The following is a 22180-nucleotide window of genomic DNA, read 5'->3' as shown; positions in this document are numbered from 1 at the left end:
TTGGTGGCATGTGACAACAGGGGAGTGGCAGGAGTTTGTGTATTGTGTGCATGACTGACTGATGCAAACCCTGTATAATGGGAGAATGGATCCCTGGTTCAGGAAGCCTCGCTTGACAGGCTCTGCAAGCATGCTCCTCCAGCCACTGATTTGCTGAAATAAATCATGGCTGTTCACAGAAGTTGGCGTCTTGCAATTGCATCAAGCATGTAAGAATGTCAAGAAGGGAATCTAACATTTGGCGATGAGAGTGGGATTCCAACATATGGAGCTTCTAGACGGACTGAGTAAGCGATTGCTTGTGGGCCCATCCATCTCATGTTACCGTCACACATGGAAGATTTACCTTGGATCTCTCCAAGCATATGTCATATGCATATGTCAGGTATAGACCAGACAGATCGAGTGAATCCTTAGAAAAGAACAAAGAAAGTAGGAGTATACTTAAGAGGGAAATCAGGAGGGCAAAATGGGGACATGAGACAGCTTTGGCAAATAGAACGAAGGGAGAATCCAAAGGCTTTTTACAAATATATTAAGGACAAAGGGTACCTAGGGAGAGAATAGGGCCCTTTACTTCTTGTCATTTCCATAAATGAAATGGATGCGAGCATAAGAGGTACAGTTAGTAAGTTTGCATATGACACCAAAATTGGAAACTTGGAGGTGTAGTGAACAGCAAAGAGGGTTACCTCAGATTACAACAGGATCTGGACCAGATGGGCCAAATGGGCTGAGAAGTGGCAGATGGAGTTTAATTCAGATAAATGCGAGGTGCTGCATTTTGGGAAAGCATATCTTAGCAGGACTTATACACTTAATGGTAAGATCCCAGGGAGTGTTACTGAACAAAGAGACCTTGGAGCGCAGGTTCATAGCTCCTTGAAAGTGGAGTCACATGTAGATAGGATAGTGAAGAAAGCATTTGGTATGCTTTCCTTTACTGGTCAGATTATTGAGTACAGGAGTTGGGAAGTCATGTTGCGGCTGTACAGGACATTGGTTAGGCCACTGTTGGAAGATTGCGTGCAGTTCTGGTCTCCTTCCTATCGGAAAGATGTTGTGAAACTTGAAAGGGTTCGGAAAAGATTTACAAGGATGTTGCCAGGGTTGGAGGATCTGAGCTAAAGGGAGAGGCTGAACAAGCTGGGGCTGTTTTCCCTGGAGCTTCGGAGGTTGAGGGGTGACCTTATAGAGGTTTACAAAATTATGAGGGGCATGGATAGGATAAATAGACAAAGTCTTTTACCTGGGGTCAGGGAGTCCAGAACTAGAGGGTATAGGTTTAGGATGAGAGGGGAAAGATATAAAAGAGACCTAAGGGGCAACTTTTTCATGCAGAGCGAATGAGCTGCCAGAGGATGTAGTGGAGGCTGGCACAATTGCAACATTTAAGAGACATTTGGATGGGCATATGATTAGGAAGCGTTTGGAGGGATATGGGCCAGGTACTGGCAGCTGGGACTAGATTGGGTTGGGATATCTGGTCGGCATGGGCAGGTTGGACCAAAGGATCTGTTCCATACTGTACATCTCTGACTCTCTCACTAACCTATCATTCAGTTGACCTCTCCTTCCCTCTGACTCTGCAGTAAGGAGCTCTCTATCATAATGTATGCACTTGTACGCCAACGAATCCATCCCAGGGAGATTAGTGTCCCCCTGGAATTCGGAGGTTACAGTCCTCTAAAAGCAGGATTTGAGGCCCCGGAACATAGTACATAAGATACAGGATAATTACTTTGTCTGTCTCAATCACCCTACCTTCAACCAGTTGTTAAAAAGGGGAAATCTCCCATGCAAAGGTCAGGACCCTGAAGTGGGTGTGGAGACTGAGGACACTGAACCAGTATATAGAGATGGGTTAAGAAGTTGAGACTTTAAAAATGTCTAATGACAATATTTCTAATGACAGTGCATTAACAGCTTTAACCTGGTACATTAACGTCTTTTAGAGAAGCAAATAAGCTGCCCTCACTTGGTCTGGTTCACATGACTCCTGACCCACACAGCGTGTGTTTGAATCTTAACTCGTTTTAATTAAACTAAGAAACCATTTAGTTGCGAGACATGCTGAAGACATGCTGTATTGTCCTAGCACCAAAAACAACAGGAGCAATGATGACCCTGCATTGTTATCTTTACCAAGAACAGGGACATATGCAAAAATTAGAGCTGCTCCAAAGAACAGAACAGCAAAGGATCATAGTTCACTTGATCATACTTGAGACCCAAACACCATCACCACTCTTGGGGATATTCAACTGACAGGAAGGTGGGTATTGCCTTGGTAATGGTCAACATTGACTCCAAAAGGAGAAGACAACACTCAGTCAATTGTCACCTATCACATATTCCTCAGGTGATCAATTAGCACCCCATAATATTGAACACCAACAGAAGGTGACCTGGCACAATGATATTGAAGTTCCCCGTCAGAGTACAATCATCAAAAGTGGCTCAGTAGTAGTACTACTGACAGAGCCCTAAAGGACACAGCTACCAGGCTGGATCTGCAGCAGGTATTAAGGTTTCCAAGAAGAGGGAAAACCTGTCCCAGGTATATACCTTCATGACAGTAATGACCGGTTCATCATAAAGTCCTTGGACAGGAGAAATCTCATCTTCAAACGGAGGATAACTCCTCCATTGGGTTGTAAACAAGAAATTTTGAATAGTTTGAGTAATTTAAAATAGGGCATCCATAAAGCCTACTGGTCATCAGAAATAGCAAAATTACATTAGGCTACAATATGTAAACTTGCAGACTTTTCTCCACTCCACCATTACCACCAAATCAGGAGATCAAGCCCGGTTCAATGAAGAGTGCAGGACAGCAGAAGCAGCAGGTATACTGTAACTAAAAATGATGTGTTAATCTAATGAAGTTACAACATAGGATTACATGCATGCCAAAAAGTAGAAACAGCATGTGACAAACACAGCTAAACAATTTGACAACTGATAGATAAAAAACAAAATCACTAATCTTCAGTCCTTCAACATGGTGGACAGCTAAAACTAACTGCAGCAGAAGGCTCCACAAATATCCCCATTGTCAATGACATAGGAATCCAGCAAATCAGTGCAAAAGAAAAGGCTGAAGCATTTATCAACACCTTCAGCCAGAAGCAACAAACGAATGATCAGATCTCAGTCTCATCCTGAAGTCCCAGCATCACGGCAGCAGTCTTCAGTCAACTTGATTTAGTATACGCTATCAAGAAATGGCTGACTGCATAGATATTGCAACAGCTATGGTCAAGAGCATTGATGACTTTGTGGTCCAGAATTTTATACTCCCCTAACCAATCGGTTTCAGTAAAGTTATAACACTAGCACCTACCCAGCAACATGAAAAACTGACCAATTATGACCGTCCACAAAAGCAGGATAAATCCATTCTGGTCAATTACACTCTATTCGTCTACATTCAAAGCAATGTAAGGGGTCATCAATGGCATAAAGTGGGGGCACTGCTGCCTCACAGCACCAGAGACCCGGGTTCAATTCCCACCTCGGGCAATCGTCTGTGTGGAGTTTGCATGTTGTCCCCGTGTCTGCGTGGGTTTCCTCCCACAATCCAAAGATGTGCAGGTTAGGTGAATTGGCCATGCTAAATTGCCCATAGTGTTAGATGAATGGGTAAATGTAGGGGAATGGGTCTGGGTGGGTTGCCTTTCGGCGGGTCGGTGTGGATTTGTTGGGACGAAGGGCCTGTTTCCACACTAAGTAATATAGTCTAATTTAAATTGCAGTAACCTGCTCACTGACTCTCAGTCTGATTTATGCTAAGGCCATTAAGCTACTATCTCATGTAGCCTTCATTAAAACACTGAATGCAGGTCAACTCCAGAGACAATACAAGACTGACATCAAGGGTGCCCAGCACAAATAGAAATCAGAGGGAAAGCTCTCCGCTGGGTAGGTCATAAATTACCTCAGCTCCAAGGAAACACTACACAGTTCCTCCAAATTGAATCCTCAGTTGAACTATAACTAGCTGTTTCATTAAAGAGCCTCCACCCGAAGGTCAGACTGGGAATGTTAACTGATCATCGTGCAACATTCAGCAATCATAGTTTTTCAGATACTGAAGCAATTAGTGTTCACGTGCAGCAAGATCAGAACATAATTTAGACTCAAGTTAAATGGTAAATAAAGCTCACACCATAGAAGTGCCAGGCAATTACCAGCTCAAACAAGAGGGAATCTAACTATTTCATGGTTTATATAACCATCAATAATTTGGTATTAGCATTGATCTAAAACTAAACTGAAATAACCAATATGGCTACAAGAGCAGGTCAAAAGATAGGAATTCTTGGACAGGGATATTTGTCATCGTCCAATGCCTGCCCACTATCTACAGAGAAAAGTTAAGAGGTCGAAGAAATGCTCTCCACTTCCCTGACTAACTGTAGTTTCAACAATATAGGTCGACACGGTAGCTCAGTAGTTAGCACTGTTGCCTCACAACACGCGGGTGTAATGCTCTTCAGGTGGTCAGTGTGGACTCAATGGGTTGAATGGCCTGTTTCCACACTGAAGGGATTCTATGAATGCACGATTACCTTCATACCATCTGAAACAAAATCAGACTGTTTGATTACTACCTCATGCAGCATATTACAACTCTACCACCGTGGCATCTACAAGACACACTATAGCAATTCATCAAGGCTCCTTCAATAACACCATTCCTACCAACAATTTCCATCACTTCAAAACTAAGGGCCGCAAACACTTGAAACTATCAGCTTTAAGTCCCCTCCAACAAAACACTACCCTGATTTGCAACTTCAGTGTTATTTTTCACTATCACCCGTCAAAATTCAGGAACTTCCTCCTTAATAGCACTGAGTGTACTCATCACATGACCTTAGTGATTCATGGAGGCACACGTAGATAATTTGAGATGGGCAAGAAATGCTAGCCGATTAGTGAGCCCCATTCCCAAAAGCATAAAAATGTCCTCAAGTAGAAAATAATCTCGTAGGGTTACAGAGATTGAGCATGGCATGAAGACTGACCATAAGACTTAACAGCAGAGGTTGGCCACTTGGGCATTAAGCCTGTTCTGCCATTCAGTGAGATTTGATAATCCATAACTTCATTATCCAGCCTTTTCCACATAATACACAACTTCCTTGCTTTAGAAAAATTGTCTCAGCCTTGAATGTGTGCAACCACCCAGAGTTCCACAGACTGAGTACTCTCAAATAATTCCTCATGCTTCTTAAATGGGCATTCCTTACTTTGAGATTATGTCCCTTAGTCCTACACTCTCTCACAAAGGGAGCAATACACAGTCCACGTCTATTCTGTTCAACTTATATAGGGAGGAAATTCTGAAGAGGGCATAGGCTATATAAAAAAAAAAGTGGGCAAATTGAGTAAATGTGGGAAAATGTAAAATGTCCATTTCTACTCATACAAAAATGCAGCATCATATCTAAAGAAAGATTACAGACCTGAGAGATAAAGGAATCTGAGTGTCTTTATACGTGAGTTGCAATGTCCCCTAGCTCAGCGACAAATACAGCAAATAATCGGGAAAGCTAATAGAATATTAATCATATGGGGAATTGAATAAAAATTGGTGCATATGCTTCAGTTATACATGGCAATGATGAGATCACATCTTAGAGTACTGTGTACAGTATTGGTCTCCTTAACGAACAAAAAATGCAAATGTGCTGAAAGCAATTTGCAGGTTCACTAGGCTATTAATTCAAATGGGCAGGTTGTCTTATAATAAAAGATGGGATGGGCTAGGCTTGTATCCACTGCATAAAAGAGGTGACTTGATTGAAACAAAAATCTGAAAGCTCTTGACAGGGTACATGTGGAGAATATGTTTCCTCTTGGAAAAAAATTAAAACTAGGGGTTAGTGGCATTGAATACAACTAGGTGGTCAAGTTATTGAAAATGACAGCAACGTGGCTACGATGGAGCTGTACATAATGTTAGCTCAAAGCTGAAGTACTGTGTGCAGATCTGATTGACACACTAAGATCTGATTACACTAGTTTACAGAAGAGATTCACTAGGATCAGGATGTTGTCTGGACTACAACAATTCACTATGAAGACAGATTAGATAAACTGAGAAGTTTTCCTTAAGGCAGAGAAGACTGGCAGGTTGAGGGAGGGGATCTGACTAAGGCATGTAACGTTCATGACACCATAGACCTTTTCCATAGACTGGTCAATAACCAGGGAACACATTAAGACAGAGAAAGGAGGTTTATGCAAATAAATTTTCACCCAGATGGTTATGGGTATTTAGAACTCACTGCCAAACAAAAGGAAACAGAAGTGGGTGCTGTCAAGACATTTAACAATTATTTAGAGGAGCAGGTGAAATACAATAGCATATGAGGTGACAGACCAAGGTGTTGGAAAACGGGAATAGAAAAGATCAATCCTTCCATACCATAAAAGCTCTAAGACAATTGCAAAACGAGAGGTCGCCCATAAGATTAGCAGAAATTCTGAGTTCAGTGTCTTTGGAACACTCTTCCTAAGACAACAGTGTAAGAAGAGACCTTTAACTAATTTTTTGAAGACAAAGGAGTAGATAGATTTTTGATAAAGGGGTAAAAGGTTATGGGGGTAGGCAAGAATATGGAGAAAACAAGTCAACCAAGATCTTATATGGCATAGTAGTCTTAAGAAGCCAACAGACTTACTTCACCATGTGCAAGTGCAACGTTGAATTTTCAGAATCATCCTGGACAAGGCTTCAAAGCCTTTAAATATAAAAATTTCACTGCGGTCTTAATTATACATTCTATTTGTCACCTGTGCCAAATGCCAAATGTTGATATTCTTATGTCAAGAGATATTGACAATTTTTTTTGTAACCTATTCCCTAGTTGATAGAATTGTATAACACTCATCTACCAATGTCTGTAAAACGCTAAAGGAATACAATGTTTCCCACTAAATTCATGAAGGAGGAAACACAAATCACATGAAATGAAGTCAATAATGATCTCCAAGACAGTGCTATGCAAAATAATGCCTTTCTTTGCTTTTGCACGCATGTAGTTTAGTAACAACAAAATTCAAGTTTTCACTGTAAATTATGTTACAGAGCAAATATGAAATATATCTGAAATTTACAGCACTTTAAAAAGGTAAGACTGTCATTAACTTGGAACTCAGAATTGAAAAGGACAATGGAGAACTATTCATTGAACCCGACATATCCCGGTTTAACAAACTAGTGCACATTATGCTGCAGCTATGGGTTTAGATATTCTGGTCTAAGAATATTACCAAATTCTGGAAGGCAATAGAACCATAGCTGCCTTACTACCTGTCCATATTCACTCCAAATAAGCTTCAGGTTTATTTCACTTGGGGATGGTACCCTTCTTCAAGCTCCACCAGATAGACACCCTTTGCTAACAAATTACGTGACAAATAAAGTAACACGAGCCAATTTTAGTGAATGCAGAGTAGGGTCCCAGAATGGCAACATTAAGCAACATGAACAGCTACCAGTTGAGGTGACATGAGCAAATGAATATGTAATATAATCAAAATTTAGGTGGATTTTTGATCCTTCAATAAGATGATGGCTGGACTAATTGTTATCTGGATTCCTTTTTCCTATATGTTTCACCAAACATAAACCTAGACTCCCTTAACTATCAAAGATCCATCCAACTTGGCCCTAAAGACATCAAACAACCCAGCCTCAACTGCTTTTGGAAGAAAATAATTCTGCACTCTATGCTCACAGGAGATCATCTGTCTTAATTGGGAGACCTCCTAAGTGTTGATATATAGAAATTCTTAGGAATAATTTTCATTTTAAAAACGCTGGAATTCCAATTTCCAGTGATATGTCAAATATGCATTATAGCTTTTTTTTAAAAATTCACTCATGGGTCTTCCCCATTGCTAACTGGGCCAGCACTTATTGCCTCTACCTAAATGCCCTTCAGAAGGAAGTAGTGCTGCCTGTTTGAAGCACTGCAGTCAATGCTGATATTGTATAATGTTCATCTCCCATCTCATGGTAGTGGATTCAGCTGTAGCTTAAGGCTCCAATTTCAATGACTGTCTAGTGGCTCACTTTTAAAAATGAACCCATGAAGAATGACGAGCAACAGATGTCTTTCAAGCTCCTCCACCGCCCCCATTACTGTAAATTGACCATCACGACACAGGTAAGTGCGCTGCACACATCAGTATCACGTCAACTGGGTAAACGAAAATACATACATGCCACTAAAGAGATACATGATCACTGGCTATACACTTGTGAATTTAAACTCCACTTGTAGTTTTAAAGTCTGTCTCACATTGTCCCAAAGCATTTTACACCTATACATTTCTGTTAGAGTGAAGTCACGTATGGAGACAATAACAATTTCCTACAGCAGTGGCTTCAGAAAAGTCAAATTAGATTAATTAATCTCTTAGTAATTATGACATACTAGTAGAATACCTTCTTTGAATAATGCTATAAGATCTTTAACATCTACATAAAACGGGCAGACAATCCTCTAATTAAACGTAATATAAGAGCCATGGCCCACAAAGCACAACAGACATTCTTTAGCAATGAGAGACAATTGGTTAAATAAAGCTTGAGGGTAACCATTCCACAAGTGTGGGACAAAGAAGAGGCAATATCAAAACAGTACGGTGTTGATCTCACACTGTTGGCTTTATTCTGCATCACACCCAAGGTATCTAGCCAACTGAGCTAAATGACCCAATCGTTTAATGTTCCTATCACCAAAACTGTAGCACTGTTTCAAGTCTGCTTTTTGTGTCAACCTAGTCTTTGCATTCACATCCTGTAGGTTCTCTCAAACCCACAACCTTGAAACACAGCTAAGATTGCTAAAGTTGAACGACGTTGGACTGGACCAAGATGGATTTGATAAGATAGGGGGAAGACTAGAGACAATTCAACCAATGGCAAAAACATTAAAGTACTTCAAACACTAAATAATTGGATTTATTAATACTGACTGAATTTAATAGAATTTGGTTGGCTGACATCAAGAAAAATTCAAAAGATTTTAAATAAATCAATTAGCAATGTAAACTCAGTATAGAAATCTTCTACAGTGCAATGCAATCAGAGACACTAGTAATGAATTAATGTAAATGCACAGAAGATTGTCAAATCCAAGATAGTTTACAAAATCACAAAATGTACATGACATTTAACTGCCAGCAGATCGAAGTCAAATCAGGGTTAGCAGTCTCCAGCCTGCATCTAATCTGGATAGATACCCTGCAGACTACAGATCACGGAGATTGGAATAGAAAGCAAAGCATAATACCTCGCTGGAGTTCCAACATTTGGTGCACAGACTAAATTACTCCCAGGAAATTAACTAGATTTGGTGTTAACATTTCAAAAACAAATTTTCTAACTTTCACTGGACAAAAATGCACTCAATTAATTTAGTTCTACAAATTCAATCTGTGACAGCTGCTTAAGTATTAGTCAGGTTAAGAAAATCAGCGAAGTCAAAGATTTAAACTCACAGATCACAAGCAGAACAAAGTACAGTTTAAAAAAACTGAAATTAAATACTTCCAATACCTGCTTAGATTGAATTTGTTGAGTTTTTCAGATACTTCCCGTAATCTGCAAAGATAATAAGCTTAATTAAGCATTGATAAAATATATTTGCCATCCTGCTTAAAGCAGAAAGTGTCTACAGTAAATTATAGTAAACTGTTACATAATTTTCGATCATTTAAACAATGCTATAAAGAACCTTAATTTGCCTTGTACATTTGCAGTTGGAGCCAGACAATTAGACATTTTAAAATAATTTCACAAAGTGTTCAGTGTATAATTGTTTTAATATTCATTCACAATTTAATTTTGAATAAACAGGTGCTATTTAAAATAAATCAGCAACACACATCAAGTGCAAATATATTTACAGCAAGCCTCTACGGCACACAAGATAACCCACGCACATTGTCACTTACTTTTGCAATTCTCATTTTAAATTCTGGTGTAGATTCTCAGTAGCGAGATTGAGGCTACCTGTAAGCCAAACCATTAGAACCTTTTCTAACTTTATTAGCCTACAAGTTGCAAAGAAGGCTGTTTCAGATTTGATGCAATCGTGTCACAGTGATAATGACCCTGCTCCTGGATCAGGAGATTAGAGTTCAGGTCCCATCTGTTCTAGAGGTGTAGAATAACACCTCTGAACAGATTAATTACGGAAAAAAAAGTTATGTTGTTTGATCTTCATCACTTACCCTCAAAAAAATACAGTTTTATGTATAATTTGTAACTGGTATATAATGCAAACTTGAGCATACTGCAAATTTTTAGATCTTACATCTTACTAAGAATTATCCATCTCATCTCTTTGCTCCTTTTGTCCTTATAGAATACAGCCATCTATAAGTTAGTTCCTTGAACAGCCCCAATCACTAACACAGGTTATATCCGCATTCTCATACTTCTGTTTCTCCAAGCGTCTCTGCAGCCACTCATCCTCATCCAACACATCCCTCCCACCTGCAAAATCTCCCTATATGCAATAGACTTTACCTCTGAAATGTTCTTCAGTTCAGTAGTGCCAATTTACAGAAGAGTAATCAACTAGGAGAAAGTGAGGACTGCAGATGCTGGGGATCAGAGCTTAAAAACGTGTTCCTGGGTAAGCGCAGCAGATCAGGCAGCAAAGAGAATCCTGAAGAAGAGCTTATGCCCGAAACGTTGATTCTCCTTCTCCTTTGATGCTGCCTGACCTGCTGCGCTTTTCCAGCAACACGTTTTTAAGAAGGGTAATCAGTCAAGTAAAATGCCTTGGCCGGTTTAGTAAAGAGCATTATTCATACAAGTTCAGTGAAAGACACCTATTTCAAAACTGTCATTTCCAAAAATGAAAGTTATAGTTGGTTCTTTCAATATTGAATCTCACATGTAAGCAATGAGCACAAGCATAGTTTGGAAGCGTTTTACAAAAACTGGCAACGAAAACAAGTTGCATACAATGAATAGATGACATTTAAGCATAATCACAAATATGGCTGAAAAATTATTCTTTAGAAACTACTCCAAGTTGTGCAGTCCAAGAATACCATTCTCTTCAATGATATTGCTGATGGGTAAATAACTTCCACCACTAATACTCTATTTCTAAGTCTATACGGTCACTTGGCCAAGAACAAATAAGATTTGCTTAGAGACAGCATGAGTCCTAAAAGCGCAAAATCTGCAAAGTACACCTGTTTCAGTCTGGACTCAAATGAAAAGATCATTATTATAGTTAACAATCTCATGAGAACCATCCTTGTGATCTGTTCCTCAACTGGTGTATATCAACTTAAAATTAATAATTTGGTGTTTCACAATTAGAATTATTGTGCAGAGTTCTTACTGTAGAGAACAATGGCCAAACTGGTTTTCAAAATTCTTGTCCTAATCAACATTTTTAAAATGTTTTATGGCAGGTTATGTCCATTATAATTTTCTCCAGTACACTGTACTATAATTAGGTCTTGTGAACTTAAATACTCTACAAAAATCTGATGTCAAACAAATTCGAGATTCTAGTTTTCAAATACTTTTCTATTGAGATATAATGTACAAAGATGCATATTCCATCAATGAATACACATACATATCAGAATAATCAATTGCAATTACCAACTCAAAATCACGAAGTGATGAACGTCTTCAAAATAAATCGCATTTAAAAAGATGCACAAATCAAAATTTTAAAAAGTGCTGGAAATGGAACGCTGTGAAAAGAAAGCTATAAGTCAACAGTTCAGGTGCTTTGGTCTCTTTAGATTTGCAACATTTCCTTTTTTATAAAAAAAGTCCACTTAACAGACATTAGATTGCAATAAAAAACACTGAACAACAAAATTAACTTAACCACGTAATACAAAAAGATAAAATTGTATTAAAGAATTCATCAAGAAAAATAAGCATCACTGGTTATATAAATGATGGCGTAAGTGGTCAATTCTGTCACTGCTGCACAACTGATTTTTTTTTCCTCTTTGAAATTATCATTTACTAATTGATTTAATTATATTGTGCACTGTACCTGAAAACTACAAATTTTCACATGACTCAAATCCCTAAATTACTACTTCAAACAACCAACACACATTGGGCTACTTGATAACACTGCCGTGTTAGAGGTAGCATATTAGCAATAATAGAAAATTAACTAAAAAATATCACATAACAAGCACTACAGCTGATGAAGGGGCTGTGCTCTAAAAGCTTATGTGATTTCAAATAAATCTGTTGGACTATAATCCAGTGTCATGTGACTTCTGACTTTGCCCATCGCAGTCCAACACCAGTACCTCCACATAAAAACTAAAATAGAAGAGAGTGAGTTTGAATATGGGTGGAATTTTTAGGATGGCTGTACCTTGGGTAAGGATCACAACTTTTTGCAATTAATGACTTGGATGAAGAAAGACACTGTAACCAAGTGTGTGGATGACACAAACACAAGTGGTGAAGGTTTAGCAAGCAATTGCTTGATAAATGGAACAGAAATGTGAGGCTATGCACTTTGGCAGAATGAATAGAGAAGCTGAATATTACTGAAAAGGAGAAAGACTGCAGAAAGCTACAGAATCAAGGAATTTGAGAGTGAATAGTCATGAACCACAAAAAGCTATCATCTATGATCAATGGGTAACAGGAAAGGAAAATGTATGTTGGCCTTTATTTCAAAGTGAATGGAATATAAAACGAAGGAGGTTTTGTTAAAACTATACAAGGCACTAGCCAGTTCATAATTGACATATTGTGAACAGTTTTGGCCTCCGATCCAAGGAAAGGTATTGGAAATTGTCCAGAAAGGTTCATTAGGCTGTTATCAGGTATGGAGGAATTATTGAGGAGAGGTGGAGTAGACTGGGCTTGTATTCAATGAAATTAAGAATAATGACAGACAACCTTATTGAACAATATAAATGTTCATTTCAATATATTCAAGGCTGAGATGGACGGATTTTTAAATCAGTAAGGGAATCTAGGGTTATGAGGAAAAGGAAGGAAAGTGGAGTTGAGCACCATTAGATCAGCAGTGATCTCACTGAATGGCAAAGCAGACTCAATGGATTGCATGGCTTAGTTTTGTTCATATATCTTATGGTAAAAATCTGACTCAACATTTCAAAAGGAACAAAAAGTTCTTAATTATTTTAAATTATGTAACCACAAGATCAAATTTGCAGCCTCTTTGTTGATAATTTGCTGAAAATTCACATAACTTAACAAAACTAGCTTGGCATTATGTGTTAAGTACTGAAGGGAGCTAACAAATTCAGATCAAGCGCCTAGTTAGCATATGATTCCCTCAATAAAGAATTCTCACTAGGATCACAAGTGCAAACATCACAGTTTGCAAGAAAACAACATAAAAATTCTCAGAAGTGTGTTAAATGTTTGGATGAAAGCAGTCAAATCATACTGAGTTTTGTGCATGCCAATCCAGTCATTTTTCTCAGTTTATTGCACTTATGTAAAATTTAGTTTAGTCTGAATTCCTAAATTAAACAAGCCAAATTAAAAAGTCTCCAATCTAGGATGGAATAGAAACTATAGGAATCTTTGTGCTACATAAAAACTATAATCACTGTTTCACTATATTTTCTCACTCCTTTGTTCAACAAATTAGGAAAAAATGACACTGTGTAGTAGAGCCGACCTAATGGAAGTATGAGTCTCAACCATTTTGACTTCTTGTTGGGGCAGCCATTGCAAAGTAGATAGTTTACAAATCTTCTGAAAAGGGCATCTAAAGAAAACTACTGTGTAGGGGTATGAATCTTTCTAAAACATTAAGACCAGTAACATTATAAACACCTTAGCATAAAAGTCAGCATCTAACATAAACCACCCTTCATAATAAAAAAAATCTGCCTTTGGTTCCACATAAGAGCTCTTGCTGCACCATTCAGGGTAAGCCTGAACAAAACAAAAAGTTGTTAAATTTACTACATTTGGTCTAAGATTAAGATCTGTGAGAATGCACAGCAAAAATTACAGGTTTTTGCCAAGCATTACCCAGTGAGCAGAATACACAAAGTGCAGAATTCCTGAAAAGAACTGATCCAAGAACAAGTTAACTGGAAATAAACAGAGATGGGAATAGAACAGAACAAAAATTAAGAAACACTAACCAGAGGTGATAAAGATCTGTATAACAGATGACCACCAAGTCAAAGCCCTTAGGAAGAAAGGGAGTGTGGCAGGATAGATACAAAGTTAGCTGAATGACATGGAACGGTAAAAATGAATGCTTTTTTTGGATGAGGAGAAGGTATATGGCACGAGTGCAGTGAGTCACACCAGATCCACTGGCTTTTGTTGATTTTTATTTATTAAATTATTGGTATACAGCTTCAAATTTTACAACTACAGAGGACCACTAGACTTTAAGGAAACACAGTCAAGGGTGTGGTGCTGGAAAATTACAGGTCAGGCAGCATCCGAAGAACAGGGGAAATCAACATTTTGGGCATAAGCCCTTCATCAGGAATAAGGCTTGTGAGCCATTGGGGTACAGAGATAAATGGGAGGGGAGGTGGGACTGAAAGGAAGGCAGTTGAGAGTGTGATAGATGAGGGGGGGGGGGGGGGGGGGGGGGGGGGGGGGAAGAGATGGTGATTGGTCAGAGAGGAAGTAGAGCAGATAGGTAAGAAGGAAAATGGACGGATGGGACAGGTCATGAGGCCTGTGCAGAACAAAAAAGGTTGGATCTGGGATAAGGTGGGGGAAGGGGAAAATGAAGAAACTGGTGAAATCAACATTAATCCCAAAGCAGAAGGTGAGGCCTTCTTCCTCCAGGCACTGGATGGTTCGGGTTTAGTGATGGAGAAGGCCCAGGACCTGCAAGTCCTTGGCAGAGTGGGAGGGGGAGATGAAGTGTTTGGCCATGGGGCGGTGAGGTTGCTTTGTGCGTGTGTCACGGAGATGTTCTCTAAAGTGTTCTGCAAGTGGGCAGCCTATCTCCCCAATGTAGAGGAGACTGTATTGAAACACAGGCTGGTGAAACAAGCAGTCAAGTGACAGTGTAATTTCATGTAAAGAAGTGTAAAGTAATCATGTTTGGGTGGACAAACACAGAGGCAATATAAAATAAATGCTTCAATTTGAAGGGAACATGGATTGTATGCACACAGCATAGAAGATAGCAGAGCAAGATGTGCTAATGGGCTTTACTGAAAATACTGGTTTGGGCTCAACTGAATAACTGTCTATTTCAAGGTACCACATTGCTGAAATGATACCAACACTTGAGAGGGGGTGCAGAAAAGACTTACAGGAACTATTCCAGATAAGGAGCTTCAGTTAAGTTGTCAGATTGAAGACACCAGGCATGATTTTGTAAGAGGCATTCAAGAGATAATTTGTTAAAAGTGTTCAATGTCATGACAGATCTCGACAAAGTTAATAGAAACCCTTTCCTATGGCAGAAGGTTAACAAACCATTTAACAAAGATTTAAATATAATACAGAGAAAAATAAATCACTGACATGAGGAAAACATTTTCTTTAAATTTAGGTGACTTTACAAAGCAAACAGTTAGGATCTAGAATGCACTGCCAGAGAATATGGTGGAGGAAGATTCAAACATTTTTTTCAAATGGGAATTCAATAACCAACTGGCAAAAAGGTTTGCATGGTTAAATGGAAAGGGCAGGGGAATGGGACTTCTGAATTCTTCTTACAGAAAGCTAGAATAGGCTTAAGTCAAATGACCTCCTTTCATGCTGTGTCTGTTCCATAATTCTACAAAGTGATGTTACACATCCTACTAATATTTCTCTGCATTACATAAATAAGCCTAATCTGAACCTAAAGTCTGCTACAGCTTCATACAGGTCTTTATGGAAGGAACTACTTATACAAGTTAGACAGTTTGAATTTTACAAGCAGGTATAAAAATTCATATGCTTGGAATGAATCAACTGACATATCATTGTCACTGGGTCCAAAATAAAATTCTGGTTTCTTAATCTACAAAATTTTCAAACTGGTTTTAGCTCACTATCTCAACTGAGATTTTCTGGAATAGAAGCACAAGTAGCAACCACATAACTCAAAGAAATGTTTTGAAAGTAAAAAGAAAAAACCCCATCCGCAAATCAACACTTTTTCACCAATAGCGTATCAGCTTCTGAAGATGCAGGATATGAAGAGATCTAGGATATAATAAGACGGAGTACAAGTGAGTTTCTGGTTTACTATCACTCATGCAATGAATCACAGTGTACCTTATCTGCTCTACAAAAAATACAAACACCTAACAATATTTTGCATGATTCATGGCCACAAACCTAATATCAGTAGGACCACCAGATACAAACAACAGTTGTATGATCTGTAACATTCAGCTGGAATTACAGTATATTTTAATATCAAATTCAGCAATTCATTAACAATAGTCAGAGCTGTCAATGAAGTTTTTCCTATTGATATGTATATTAATATCAACGAAGGATCATCACTTCTGAGAATCAAGGGATATGGGGAGTTAATGTGAAACTTTAGTAGAGGGAAAACAGCCACAATCGTAGTCAGTGATAAAGCAAACTCCAGAAACCAAGCAGTCTACAGTTGCTCCTGTTTCTTATGCAGCAATCTTTGGGAACAGGAGACGTGTCAGATCAACGAAAGTGACCAGTTAAGATGTATATATAAATAGCAAATTAGAATAATCAATTTTTCCAACTAATGTGTAACATAACTCATTTAGACTGAATAGGGCAAAATGAACAAGCACAACTGACCAGGAAAAAAGGTAAATACAACCATAGCATTTGGTCTTATAGAAAGATGTAAATGTCTTTCCTACAATTAAATTTTGCTTTATGTTCACAACTTGCCTATTTAACACAGCTTCAGGTTGCATTTTGAACAGTATTAATACAGCCAGGTACAAAATCCATTTTCAATAGGACAAACACATCCAGATCTAAAATTCCAATTGATAAACTTTAAGTGAGCAAGTAGCAAACAGATCTTCTACTAGAAAGAGTAAAACAATGGAAATGACCTCTGGAACTACGCAAGTTAAACGTTTGAATCTCAAAAGCACTAATTTCCAATGAGAGCACTATTCTTCCTAAAAAACACACCAAAATGGAGAACACAGCAGTAAGTACAAGAAACTAACAACACAAAAGATAAGCTTAGGGTAGAAAGTAAGTAACAAAGTATGGAAGAAAATGAGAATGAGGTACAGTAGCTCAATCTTCTTTCACAGATAGGAAACAGCACAATAGACTAACGGACAGGTGATGCAGAATGTATTGCTACGTCTTTTCAGAAAAAGTGGAGCAAGTTCATGGTGATTTCAAAGAGGTACATTCTGGGAGTTACAAGAAAGGGAGAGATTGTCACTGGCATGATCAGCAAACACATGGGCCTCAATAAACAGAATGGGAAACTAATCATGGAAACTGATGAGTTGGTAGTTTCTGTAGTCTGCAGCTCAGTCAAAAAAGCACATCACAAAAGTCTGAGCCTTGATTTGATAAAAACAAAGATGAAGGTTTTGGTTGAGGTGGGTTTTTTTATGCTTCAAAAATAAGCAGTTCTGATACTGGACTAAATGTAACATTGGTAGCTCAGCTAAAGACAGCAAGATTTTAAAGTTGAGTGTCCAAATGGAGTGAGGAACCCCAGAAGGGTAAGGAACTTAGACGGAGACAAACCTAACAGTATAGTGTGGCAAATAAAGGGGAAAAAAAAATCTGATTCAAATCATAAAGTCCTATAACATAGGAACAGGAGCAGGCCATTCAGCTGCTTGACCCTTACCCATCTTCCATAAGCATATTCTCCCTTGTCAATTTAGCTCACCCCAGAGTTGGAACAAACTGCTGAACCTTTTCTCATAAAGCAACCACTTCTTCTCAGAAACCAACCTAGTGAACTTTGAAGCAATTATGTCAACCCTAAAGCTAGGAGACCTAATTGAGCTTGGTTAAAAAAACCAAAAGAACTGCGGATGCTGGAAATCAGAAACAAAAACAGAAATAGCTGTAAAATTTCAACAGGCCTAGCAACAACTGCGAAGAGAAATCAGAATGAATGTTTCGGATCCAATACCCCTTCTTCTGAATTCTCAAGAAGGGTCGCTGGACCCAAAACGTTAACTGATTTCTCTCCACTGATGCTGCCAGACTTGCTGAGATTTTTCAGCAATTTAATCTTTTTTTGATTCTGAGCTTAGTGTCAGTTAATTATGGAGAAAGGATGAAGACAATAGTCAAATATAGAGCAAATACAAACAGGTAGCATTTGGAATTATCAGCAAACATCTGGAAACAACCCAAGGCTTGGAGGGAGTCAAATACAAAACTGTGGGTCACATTTTGGGGCAAATCATAGTGACCACATCCAAGTCAGAAATGTGACTACTGGCACATTAAAATAGATAATATATATTACATATCTAATTGAATTGTATTAAATGACCTTTTCATCACTACATGCATTTTCTTGCTTGATTTTAGACATCAGTACAGTTGTCCTTCTATTGCCATAAAGGGTCATTTTTCAGAACGGTTTAACTTGATTCCACTGTGTTTAGGAAAAATTTAAACCGACTCATTAAGATTAGCCAATTCTACACTATTTGTCACATAAAACAATGCATGAAAGCTTAAAACCACAGCAGTTTTACTTGAACTGCATGATGAAAACACATTGGACATACCCACGAATAATCATTAAACTCTATCTTCTCAATCCAAGTAAATTTGTAATATGTTAAAATTTACTTGGACTATACTACAGTAAAGAGTTCAATTTTCTTCACTGAATCATTTTCCTCACATGACAACAACCCTGTGCTTTGCCAAGTGCTGTGCTTGATTTGATAGCATGTCTGTTAACCATTCTCCACATAGAATGGAATGAAAAAAACCTCAAAAGCTAGAAACACCAAGACTAACTGTGGTGTAATGATAATGAAGCATGTCAAAAAGTTATAAAACACCACATAATCAGACTAACCAAAAAGAACTCTATTGCTTTAGAATATGACTCTTAAAAAGATTTTAAGCAAATCTGTTGTTGAAAAAAAATGTTAAATGACTTACTTCCTAAAGAAATACTTAGGCATTTTAGTTCAAAAGCTATATTCTTAACTTCAGATGGCTCCAATAGGACTTGAATGTTGAATTTATCAAAATTACATGTTATGCACAAATTGTAATCTGACCGTATAACATTCATATTGAACATCTGAGAAGACTGGTTCTGATCTTGTCAATATTAAGTTTTTCTAAGATGCATTAAGTATTTTAATCCAGAGAACATTTAGGATGAAGTAGTAGTCAAGAGTTCAATTCAGGCCCAAGTTTATACATTATAATAAGATAAGTAACACATTAAAGGCAAACTAATCTTACAGAATATTGGTGACGTTAGAATATATATGCAACAATATTAATAGCACCAAAGATCTTTTTGCTTAAAACGAGACAATTTACTTTCTAGTAAAGAAAATTTAAATTTCTTTCACCCTCCTATAAGACGTTAAGACAAAGGTCGGGAATTGGTAGTGAAAAATCTACCCAGATTTGTGGGATGGGTGTACCCGGATGATCAAACTAGACAGCCGGTATCACCAGCTCCATTAACAACGGGGAGGGGAGACAGGGCAACAATCGCTCTGCAAATGACGCATCAGCCAACACAGCACTGTCTGGCTCCCAAAATATTTCACGAACATGTGCTTCACGAATTACTTCAGAACAAAACATAACATATTTACAAAGCACCAAGCTCCTTTCTTTCCATGCCCAGCGAGACAGGAAAATGACAAATCAGTCTTGGTGCCAGGCACGCACCCTCGCCCCTTTCCCAAACACTGATGACTTTTTTTAAGAAACAAGGTACCAAATCTTTTTGTGCTCGAGCCTGTTAAATCATATGGGAGATAAAGGGCCTCGTTGTCTTGAAACAATCAACTGCCCCCATCCACCCCGGCCACTACATCGGCGACAGTTCTCTTCATCACCTCCGCCCTGCCCCCAACCATTCCCTTCTTGCTGATCCCACTCGAAGCCGCATTGTCCCGGCAACTTTTCCGCCAGGGCTGCCTCTCGTTCTGGCAGGAGAAAGGCTACCTCCGCGGAAACATCGAACTGGCATCCGTTTCCCCTCCTTAGCTCTCTACCCACTCTTCCCAAACCACCAACTCCCCACTGCCGACCCGACCCGACCCAACCCCCCCCCCCCCCAAACAAAAAGCCTCCGGCCTAGGCAGACCAATGTTCCGGGAGGTGGACCAATACCAAGTCCCAAACATTGGCGCTCACCTGTCGTTGAGCTGATCCTCGGTGCCTGGTAACGGATGAACCACAAAGTGGATAGACGTCATGGTGGGACTGAGATTGAGGAAAGCAAAGCGGTCGAACCCGCGCCGCGGCAGCAAACCCAGAGAGATAGCGAGGGGGAGGGGATGGAAAACCAAATAAATAAAACTCCGATTCAGCAATTCTTTCGATCTCTTCTTTTTTTTCTTTCAAAAAAAACGACAAAAAATCCTTAAGCGTTCGGAAACGGACAGCTCATTATATTTTCTTTCCTGACACCCGCCACTTCAGCGAGGAGTAGCAGCTGCACCACCCGCTACCGCCACCGTCGCCGCCATCTTACTGTTGATGCACCCGCACGATCAAAGCCTCACCGTGATTGGTCGCGGCAGCACGACCGGCCGGCAGATAGAACCAATCTTCCGATTGGCCGTCAGCGCTAGACAGCGACAGACAGTGATTGGGCGTACGTCACATGATGTGTGGCCCTCACACGTCATCGCGGGTCAGTTGGAGGCCATTGTTAGGTAGCGGGCACGTGATAGAAGGAAAACCCTGCTCAAGGCCAAGCCCAAGCAAGTTGAACCTTTTTGTCAGTAGGACTTATTCGCTCCTCTTCAACCATTAATAGAGGATTCATCCTCCTGATTCCACCCTCATCATGGATACAGGACTCGTTTCCCCTGCACCATAGGTATGGGTCTCATTCCCCCGTCTTTGCCCTTGCCATTGATGTAGGATTCATCTCCTTACCATGAGTATAAAACTCGTTTTTTGCTGACCCTCCCCTCACCATGAATAGATGTCTTGTACCCACCCCACTCTCAGCATGTATTTCGGACATATTCGACCCTGACCCTCCCCATGATATTGGACTTATTCCCTCACCATACAAGCAGAGCTCGGGTCAATTCAGCCCCTCTAGTCTGCTCTGCCATTCATTCATCGCTGACAAGATTCTCAACTATATTCTCCTGCTTTCTCCAGTAAACCTTGATCCCTCTGATACTCAGGGACCTTTCTATCTCAGTCTTAAATATACTCAATGACCTAGCCTTCTGTGGCAATGAATTCCATAAATTCACCACTCTCTGGATGAAGACAGTTATCCTTATCTCTATTATAAAAGGCCTTCCCTTAATTCTAAGGCTATGTCCTCAGGTCCTAGTCTCTCCTACCAATGGAAACATCTTTCCGACATCCACTCTGTCCAGGCCATTCAGTATTCTGTATGTTTCAGTTAGATCTCCCCCCCCCCCCCCCCATCCTTCTAAACTCCATCGTGTATAAACTCAAGTCCTTCAATGTTCTTCATACGTTCAGCTTTTCATTTTTGGGATCATTCTCATGAACCTCCTCTGAACACGTTCCAAGGTCAGTACATCGTTCCTGAGGTATGGGGCCCAAAACTGCAGACAATACACCAAATGTGGTCTGACCAGAGCCTCAGAAGTACATCCCTGCTTTTATATTGAAGTCCTCTCAAAATAAGTGCCATCATTACATTTTCTTTCCTAACTCAACCTGCAAGTTAACTTTGAGAGAATTCTGGACTAGAACTCCCAAGACATGAGTAACCTCTCGGAGTGAAAGATCTTGGCGGAACCATTCAGGTATAGCTGCTCAGCTATTTGATTACATCATGACCAATATTATTGTGACCTCAACTTCACTTTCCTGTATTACTCCCCTGTCCTCTTCACCATGAGTATAGGACTCAATCCCCAAACCTGCCCTCACCATGCATATAGAACATATCCTTCACATCCTCACCATGGATGTATGATCCAAGCCACTTATTGTGAATATGGGACAAACTGCGCCCTTACCCTGACCCCATGCCCCCACTATAGAATT

At 39.3% G+C, this 22180-nt stretch overlaps 1 protein-coding gene across 9 annotated transcripts in view; it reads right to left on the bottom strand.

The window, feature by feature from the left end:
* The window catches only part of ubr5 (ubiquitin protein ligase E3 component n-recognin 5), a 159276-nt gene extending 138625 nt beyond the window's left edge, over positions 1–20651 (bottom strand). For all 9 annotated transcript variants that reach the window (XM_060823253.1, XM_060823254.1, XM_060823257.1 and 6 more), the window contains exons 1-2: positions 20327–20651; positions 9584–9628 (exon numbers count right to left, since the gene is read on the bottom strand). In XM_060823253.1, coding sequence (XP_060679236.1) covers positions 9584–9628; positions 20327–20388 — 107 coding nt within the window. In that variant the 5' untranslated portion in view covers positions 20389–20651. The remainder of the gene's footprint in view (positions 1–9583; positions 9629–20326) is intronic.
* Positions 20652–22180: the final 1529 nt, after the last annotated feature.

The sequence above is a fragment of the Hemiscyllium ocellatum genome, chromosome 4 (genome assembly GCF_020745735.1).
Source record: "Hemiscyllium ocellatum isolate sHemOce1 chromosome 4, sHemOce1.pat.X.cur, whole genome shotgun sequence".
Taxonomy (NCBI): domain Eukaryota; kingdom Metazoa; phylum Chordata; class Chondrichthyes; order Orectolobiformes; family Hemiscylliidae; genus Hemiscyllium; species Hemiscyllium ocellatum.
This window is presented reverse-complemented; position numbering and strand designations above follow the sequence as displayed.